This window comes from Rhinopithecus roxellana, chromosome 12, assembly GCF_007565055.1.
Source record: "Rhinopithecus roxellana isolate Shanxi Qingling chromosome 12, ASM756505v1, whole genome shotgun sequence".
Classification (NCBI taxonomy): domain Eukaryota; kingdom Metazoa; phylum Chordata; class Mammalia; order Primates; family Cercopithecidae; genus Rhinopithecus; species Rhinopithecus roxellana.
This window is the reverse complement of record NC_044560.1, coordinates 9,623,414-9,632,320: the sequence shown is the minus strand read 5'-3', so window position 1 is coordinate 9,632,320 and position 8,907 is coordinate 9,623,414. Positions and strand designations below refer to the sequence as shown.

The following is an 8,907-nucleotide window of genomic DNA, read 5'->3' as shown; positions in this document are numbered from 1 at the left end:
CTACTGCATCTCCCCGTCACTCCCCACAGCAGCTCCTGGGGCACCCCTGAAAAGTCTAGGACAGGAGGAATGTGGTTTGAAAACCACTGGTCCACTCCACTTCCATTTTCATTTCACAGGTGGGGAATCTGACATTGGGAGAGACACAGGGGTTGACCAACCTGACCACTGATTCAGGGTTCATTTTGCTATCTTGTGCCTAAGATCAGGGAGAACGTCGAGTAAATGCACAGACAAAGGCATGTGTGGGTGCCCAGGAGACGCCCCCTCTCCCCTGGATAGCAATGCCACCAGGGGCCTTGTGGCTGGAGCAGTCCCATACACCCAACTCTGCAGCCCAGCAGCGGAAGCTATACAGGTTCACCAGTGGCTCACCTGTCCCTCAGTCCATCATACACAATGATAGTGGAGATGTGGTCAGCAAAACTTACAGCCACTCTCACCAGGGAGACAGGAGTTGGAGTGGTTGTTCTTCACATGTACTGGGCATTTTATTATTTACAGAAGGGTTTTCACAGACATGATTCTATTTAATACTTACACCAGCAGGTGAGGTTGTAAGAGGAGATACTATCCCTATTTCACCTTTGTTTAATAGGAGGCTCAGAGAGGAGTCCTCTCACCCAGGCCTTCTAATTCCAGGTCTAGAGAACACAGCATGAGTGAGGGAAGGTGAGAGGCTGTGTGTGTGTGCGTGTGTGTGTGTGTGTGTCTGTGTGTTGAGAGGCTGCTGGTGAACCATGGAAGAGCAGGGGCTGAGGCTGGGAGCAGGCTTGTAACTCATCATTATTATTATTATTTTAGAGACAGGGTCTCACTCCATCACCCAGGCTGGAGTGCAGTGGCATGATGATAGCTCACTGCAGCCTCAAACTCCTGGGCTCAAGCAATCCTCCTGCCTCAACCTCCCAGAGTGCTGGAATTACAAGCATGAGACACTGTGCCTGACCTGTGAATTATTATACAGTAACAGCTCCTTTAATTATATGTATCTCATTGCAAATGTAAGAACAAGAGAGGGCTTCCTGGACCTCCCAGTGTCTAGCAGTTCGAAACTATCTGCTGCATGAATTTGATTGAACAGGGCAGGCCGTGATCTTGTTCCTAGACAGGTCTGAGGTTGTCAGCCACATCAGAGGCTGCCCTGCAGTCCATCGTCCTTTCCTAGGTCTCACATCTTCCCACTTCCTTTTTTTCTGCAAATGGGGAGAAACACCAACAAAAGTCCTGGCAATGTGTAAGAGGGAGGCAAAGAACATGCAGGGAGACCTTGCTCAGTGGGTTCTTGTTACTCCTGACATACGGAGTCAACCCCAGCTTTTCCCTGCAAAGCCCCTGACACCGCCTGGGTTCTGCAGGGTGAGATGGCAGTGCTGTCCTATTTCCTGGCAGTTGCAGGAAACAAAACCATTCTGATTACTGGCAATGGTAGAGGCCACTCTTTTGGGTTCTGGATAACTCTGGGATCAGTGCCCAGCTCAGCACAGGAATAAAGAAGATACCCAGCTGAAGTCTCACGCTGCCACAGGGTCTGGACAGGTTTCTCCAGAGCCTCTGAAAGAAAACTGGGCTGCCCACCCCATTCTCTTACAACCCGCTCTGCACTCATCCCTGAAGGCACACACACAGTCTATACTATATGCTCTGACATACACATGAACCTTCTCAGAGATATGAATACATGCTTATGAGAAGCCCCCAACCAGTGCTCCCTCCCTGACAAATGTTCCAGACACCTGCATCTGAGTGCCCAGGCATACAGACATTCTGGGAGGCTGAGGCAGACAGCCGACGTCCCTCCAGGGAGCCTGGCGCATGTGATTTTCAGACAAGGCAGAAGTTACTGCCTCCTCCTCCAATATTAAGGAACAGCTTCTTGGCAGCAGTCCCCAGCCCCCGTCCTAATCCTGAGGTTGGCTCGAGCTGCTCAGAAGAGCTACTTTCAGGGTTCTAATGGTAACCAGGGGGAACTACACAGGCTCACCTGTGGCTTATCTGTCCCTCAATCCATTTTTTCACCCCCAGCAGGCCTGGCATTAAACACAACACAGGAGTAGTGACAGGGCTGAAAAAGCAGGTCCACTTTATTTACAATGATCAGTGACACATAGATCTCTGGGCTTTTTGTGGTCTCGCGGAGACACCTGGGCAGGGCGGGGGGCCCACTCCCTTGGTTGGGTTAACACACCCTCCTTCCTCATCCTGCTGGGAGAATCCGCTGCTGTCAGGACCCACCTGCTGTGACTAGCCTCGACTTGGGAGTATCTCTGCTGTGTCTACTTTCTAGGTAGTCAGTGTCCCCAAGCACCTGCCAAAGGTTCTCCTTACCTCCTTTGGAAGCCCCATCTTGGTCCTGGTTGCGGGGCACCTAGGAGGGGACCACATACATCCCCCTGCAGAGATGGGACGGGCAAGGAATCCCGCGGGGGTGCCTGGGCAGAGGCGTGGGCAGTGGCCTAGTGCAGGGCTGTTACCTGACCTAACCTGTTGTTTGAACGTCGGTGGGACTGTCTCAGTGTTTTCCAGAGGCAGAGCAGTGAAGTCCCAGGAGTCCTCCAAGGCGTAAAGAGGCGGGGCTTGGGCCTGCGAATTCCTCCGTGTGTATGGCAGTGGATTCTGCCCACCACTGGCCCAGCCCCAATTCTCCCAGACCGCTAGATTCTTCCCCTACACGAATGCCTCTCCAGGGTCATTTATTTTTTTTTTTCCACAGGGAAGAAAGCTACAGGGACCGAGGGCAGGGTCACTGCCTCCACCCTGCCCAGGGTCCAAACCCACCCTCCTGATTTCTGGAAACTTCCTCCCTTGAGAGGATGTTTTGGGAGGGAATGAGGAGGTCTGTGGGCAAAGAGACTGGGTGTAAAGCATAGGGGGCGGGTCCACAATGGCAGGCCCGGGAAACTCCGGGTGTGGGGAGAGATGAACACCCCCCAATAACGAAGGGTGTATCAGGCATCACCCTGAGCCAAAATGAGGCGGCGGGGAGGACAACACGGAGACCACGGGGTAGACACGGGCCGGGGGCCGGGGCAGCCGAAGCGGGCAGGGCCGGGGTTGGAGGCTGTGAGTCTGGCGGGCCGGGCCTGGGGCCGCGAGTCCTGTCCTTAGGCTCTCAGCGCGCCTGGCCCGCCCGCTCCCTGGGGCCGGCCTTCCAGCGGCGGGGCTGAGCGGGCGGTGGGGGCGCCGGGACGCCCCGCAAGCTGCACGTCCTCAGCTCCCGGGCCAGGCTGAGCACCTCCGGCCGCTCGTGCTGGGGGGCTCCTCCCTCTCGCTCCTCCGCGTCGTCCTCCTCCTCCTCTTCGTCCTCCTCCTGGATGCTGCTAAGGCGCGGCGCCCCGCGGCTGCGCTCGCTCGGCGGCGGCCGGTAGGCGCACTTGGCATTGAGCAGGCGGCGCAGCGGGGCGCGGGGCACCGAGGCGGCGGCGCCCCCAGCGCGGAGATGCTGCTGGCGCACGTGGCGCGCATCGCTCTGGCGCTGCAGGCGCTTGAAGTCGCTGAAGGCCGCCAGCGCGGTCTGGCGTAGCAGGCGGGCCAGGGCGCGCGCTTTGTGCGCCCGCGCCAGCAGCACAGCGTGGCAGCGCAGCACCACGGCCTTGTGGCGCGCCTGGTGGCGGTAGACCCAGGCGAAGACGCGCGGGTGGCGCCCGTCCGCCGTGCAGTAGGTGATGCGCGGCAGCAGGTAGGCGTGCGCCGGCCTGCGGCCCCCCGAACCCCCGGCAGCGCCGCGCTCGCACGGCTGCATGCGGATGCCGTGCGGCCCCAGCGTCAGCTTCATCTTGGTGCCCCCGCCCGGCCCGCAGCGAGCCCAGATCTTGCCCACGGCGTCGTCGGTGCAGCCGTCGCCCTTGGCGTGCAGGGTGACGGCGTTGCCCAGGTACCACACGGTGTAGGTCGGGTCCTCCTTGTTGAGCTCCACTTTCTGGCGCCGGCTGCGGAACACGCGGCCCAGGCGCTCCAGCGGCCAGTCGGGCAGCAGGTCCGGGCAGGAGCGCAGGAAGCTGGAGAGCAGCGACGTGTAGGTGAGCCCCGGACTCAGGCTCTTCGCCTTGCACTTGGCCTCGTCCTCCACCAGCACGAATTTGTTACGTCTCCAGGGCAGCATCGCGGCGGCGGCCAGAAGGGCTGGGGGCGCGGGGAGCTCACCGGCGTCCTGTCAGGAGGCCGGGGGAGGGAAGGCGCGCAGAAGTCCACAGCCCTGGAGTCGCCAGAAGCCGGGCAGCGCCGGAGACAGTCGGTGCCCGGAGATGCCCAGTGCCAGGCAGGGCAAGCTTCGCAGATGCCCGGTGCCCAGCCGGGCCGGCAGCCGAGGTGCCGGACGGCGGCCGAGTGGCTGGGAACAGCTTTTCCCGGGAGTGGCTCCAGCCGTCTGGGAAGCGAGAGGGGCCGGGGCTGGGGGTGGGCTGGGCTGGACGCCCCCCAAGCCCAAACAGTGGGATTTCCGCCGTCCCTGCCGCCGCAATTTGGGTCGCCGGAGCCTCTGGCGGCTGCTCGGTGGGGCAGACCGAGAGCGCGGCTGCGGTGGGGACTCCTTCAGGCGTCGCGGCTCCACCTCCCCCAGCTGCCTACATCACCGGGCGGGACCGCTAGCTCTCTTGTCCCCTCCCCTTGCCCTCTTCTCCCCTCCCCCCGCGCAGGCTCGCGCTGCCCGGGACCCTGCACAGGCGCGGTGGAACGGGTTTAATCATTATTAGTGGAGGGGTGGGGTAGAGAGGGCTGTTAAATACTAGGAATCCCCTGAAATATACATGAGGGCTTTGTTCATGCTAATTTATTTGGCCTCGCTACTGGCCTCCAAGCTCCCCTTGGCGCATTCGGGAACCCCCGCACCCCAAGATTCCTGCTGTCCCTCACCCACAGCGTGTCATTACCCCCATTCCTGGGAGTAGGAGTTAGGGTGAGTTCCTGAAGGGGCCGGCCTGGCGCACTTTGCCTGGTCTGCACAGCACAAAGCCAGCCGAGGTGGCCGAGCAGTGCAGTGGAAAAGTACTGTCGCTTGGTGAAGCTTTCTCCCAGGTTCCTCCAAGGTCGTGGGCTAGACCGCTGGGCCTGAGCTGAGAGACCTGGCCACTGCTCCAGTGGCGGGCAGTGCCCCTCGCCTGGCCTGAAGCAGGGAGGGTACTCTTTGAAGGTGGGGGAAACTTTCAGAACAGGGTCTGTGGTAATTGCAGTTGAAACGCTCCTTCTGGCTAAAGGGCAGCCCCTGGGCTCTGCGAAGATGAAATCAGCTCCTGTTTGTGAACTCCTGTGAGTTCACAGGGGTTCAGCATTCATTATCTCATTTAATTCTTGGAACAAGGCCAGGCTCAGTTAAATGACTGGCCCAAGGTCTTCAGGCTGGTAGGAGGTAAAACTAGGGCTTCACTCAGGCCTGGGTGACCCAGGGGCTGCCCCTAACCATCCATCCTCCCCTGGGACCTCCTAATGAGAAGTGATGAGCACCTGCTAGGGAGGAAGTTCTGGAATTCTGAGAGACAGTTGTTCATGGGTATGGGGACATAGCTCCCTCTTTCAAGATTGGTTAAGCCACAAACTCCCTGGAACTCCGGGACTGCTCTCATGTGGGCCCAGGAGTCTTGTTGGCTTGGGCTCTCACAGAGCCAACACTCAAGCTCTTTCCTTGGCTTCTGAACAGGTCATCTGGGGTGGTGTCCAGGTCAGGAGTGAACCCAGGTCTGGGCTGGAGCTGAATTGAGAGCTTGGGCTGGGCCAAGCCAAACCACATGACCTCCAAGAGTGGGAGCAGTGGGAAGATTTGGGAAGATGGTGTGCGCTATCTCGGCTAGCAACATCATGCCAGTAGGTAGGAGTGGTGAGTGGCTGGGGTCAGAATCCCCGGGAGAATATAAGTAAAATAACAAATCATGACAAGAAAATAATATGTAAATAAAGAATAGGAAATTACTCCGAATTGCAGTATCTTTGGAGGGTGACTCCCAGATGATCTGGTCGACTGTAGCCTCGTTATTTTTCATATGGCAATATCTTTATCACCTTTTGCTGATTATAAAAGGAATATGTGCATGTGGTAAAAATTCACAGAAGGACGTGAAAGTAAGTCTACTATTCCCCACCCCACAGATGTGGCCTCATTTTCCAGGGGGAGAGAACAGGTTCTGAGAAGCCAGTGATCATTGCAGTGCTTTTCATGGCGCCACATTTGTCTCCTGGGCCAATGGAGACATTAACTCAACCAAATTCCTTTATAGGAAGGAATTCATGTGGTTTTGACCTGAAAGTCAGTTCACTGTAAAATTCTGCCATGTCCTTCCTTGAGTCTCCTAGGGCCGTTCTCTGGACCTTGTCACTGGGGGTTCCCTCTGTCCGCTGGCAGTGGGCTGGTGGGAGTGCTCAGAAGCAGTCTCAGCTTGCAAGCCTGAGAAAACTGCAAACTTTCTTTTTTTTATTTTGAGACAGGGTCTTGCTGTCTCCCAGGCTGGAGTGCAGAGATCACTGCTAACTGCAGCTTGACCTCCTGGGCCCGAGCTATCTTCCCATGTCAGCCTCTTGAGTAGCTGGGACCACAGGCATGCACCACCATGGCTGGCTAGTTTTTAAAATTTTTCTGTAGAGGCCAGGCATGATGGTTTATGCCTTTAATCCCAGCACTCTGGGAGGCCAAGGCGGACGGATCACCGGAGGTCGGGAGTTCGAGACCAGACTGATCAACATGGAGAAACCCCATCTCTACTAAAAATACAAAATTAGCCGGGCATGGCGGTGCATGCCTGTAATCCCAGCTACTCGGGAGGCTGAGGCAGGACAATCTCTTGAACCCGGGAGGCGGAGGTTGCGGTGAGCCGAGATCGCGGCATTGCACTCTAGCCTGGACAACAAGAGCGAAACAATGTCTCAAAAAAAAAAAAAAAAAAAATTCTGTAGAAACAGGTTCTGTGTTGCCCAGGCTTATCTCAAACTCCTGGACTCAAGCGAACCTCCCGCCTCAGCCTTTTGTATGGCTAGGATTATAGGTATGGCTACCAGATCTGGCTGAACTCCAGCTGTTGATGGAAGGAAGGTGTAACCAGCCCCTTAGGCTTGCTAGAATTAACATATAAAGACACAGGAAATGTAATTAACAGGAAATGTAATTAAATGTGTGTCAGAGACAACAATTTTTTTTTTTTTTGAGACAGCGTCTCACTTTGTCACCCAGGCTGGACTGCAGTGGTGCTATCTCGGCTCACTGCAACCGCTGTTTCCCGTTCTCAAGCCATTCTCATGCCTCAGCCACCCAAGTAGCTTGGATTATAGGCATGCGCCACCACACCCAGCTAACTTTTGTATTTTTAGTAGAGATGGGGTTTCACCATGTTGGCCAGTCTGGTCTTGAACTCCTGGCCTCAAGTGATCCACCTGTCTCAGCCTCCCAAAGTGCTGGGATTACAGGTGTGGGCCACCACACCTGGCCAGAAACAACACTGTAAAGTCTAAGTATGTCCAAGTATTGCATGTATCTGGCAACCCTAAGCGTCCTGCTTACCAGCGGGCGAGAGATCAAGTGGCCACAGGTACATGTGTGCTGCACGCTGAGGGTCTCTACTCACTCCCGAGCCTGCCCCACTTTCCTTAATTCTGGTGGTGTGACTTCTATTCCCATTGTTCCTTGGAAAAATTCTCAGGGAATGGGGAGGGTGTCACCTGGGACTGTGAGACCACAGGAAACCCAGTAGTCTGTTTTTATGTTACAATCCCTTGACCTCAAAGCAAGCTTGGTCTTGGGCATTCTGTTCTTCCTCTAACCTTTTTCCTGTAAGAGCAGTGGTCCCCAGCATTTTTGGTACTAGGGATCGGTTTCATGCAAGACAATTTTTCCATGGAGGGGAGGGGGATGGTTTCAGGATGAAACTGTTCTACCTCAGATCATCAGGCATTAGTTCAATCCTTTTTTCTTTTGTTTGTTTTTGAGATGGAGTCTTGCTCTGTCACCCAGACTGGAGTGCAGTGGCACGATCTTGGCTCACTGCAAATTCTGCCTCCTGGGTTCAAGTGATTCTCGTATCTCAGCCTCCCGAGTAGCTGGGATTACAGGCACAAATCACCACACCCGGCTAATTTTGTATTTTTAGTAGAAACAGGGTTTCACCATGTTAGCCAGGCTGGTCTCAAACTCCTGACCTCAGGTAATCCACCTGCCTCGGCCTCCCAAAGTGCTGGGATTACAGGCGTGAGCCACCACACTCGATCATCAGGCATTAGATGCTCATAAGGAACATGCAACCTAGGTCTCTTGCATGTGCAATTCACAGTAGGGTTCATGCTCCTATGAGAATCTGATGCTGCTGCTGATCTGACTGGAGGCGCTCAGGCAGTAATGTTCGTTTGCCTGTCACTCACCTCCTGCTGTGCATCCCAGTTCCTAACTGGTTACGAACTGGTACCAATCGGCAGCCCAGGGGTTGGAGACCCCTGGTATAGAGGGCTCAGCTGCCCTCTGGGCTTCCACCATCCTTTCTATTTAGATGTCGCGAAAAGCTGACCTGGTCCTAGGCGTGGAGGCCAAACTCATCATGAATGGGACCAGGGCTGCCTTCTCTGTTAAGCTTTCTCTTTACTCCTTTCCTTGGTAAGAGCGCCTAGACTGGCACCAAGTTGTCACTAATTCATAGACTGGCATGCAGTTGGATCTTTTCTCTTTTTTCAAACATTGATACCATATTTATGCTAATATTAATTTAAAAAGCCAAATACCTGGCTTATAGTAGGCTTATAATTTAAAACAAATCAATCCCTTACCCCATTCTTTTTTAGTCCCAATTCCCACTTCCAAAGACAACCACTCTTCTATATATTTTATTTTTTTTATTTTTTGAGACGGAGTCTGGCTCTGTCACCCAGGCTGAAGTGCAGTGGTGTGATCTCAGCTTACTGCAACCTCTGCCTCCCAGGTTCAAGCAATTCTCCTGCCTC

General features: G+C 55.1%; 1 protein-coding gene across 1 annotated transcript; it reads right to left on the bottom strand.

Moving 5' to 3' along the window:
* Positions 1 to 2,054: 2,054 nt before the first annotated feature.
* Positions 2,055 to 4,631, bottom strand: FAM43B (family with sequence similarity 43 member B). Its single transcript, XM_010364325.2, has one exon. It carries the CDS (start codon positions 4,100 to 4,102, stop codon positions 3,113 to 3,115), a length of 990 nt encoding a protein of 329 aa, XP_010362627.1. The 5' UTR covers positions 4,103 to 4,631; the 3' UTR covers positions 2,055 to 3,112.
* Between the last annotated feature and the right edge of the window lie 4,276 nt (positions 4,632 to 8,907).

Bases quoted from the DNA above. Each gene is read 5' to 3' on its own strand.
- FAM43B (XM_010364325.2), bottom strand. From the start codon at position 4,102: ATGCTGCCCTGGAGACGTAACAAATTCGTGCTGGTGGAGGACGAGGCC.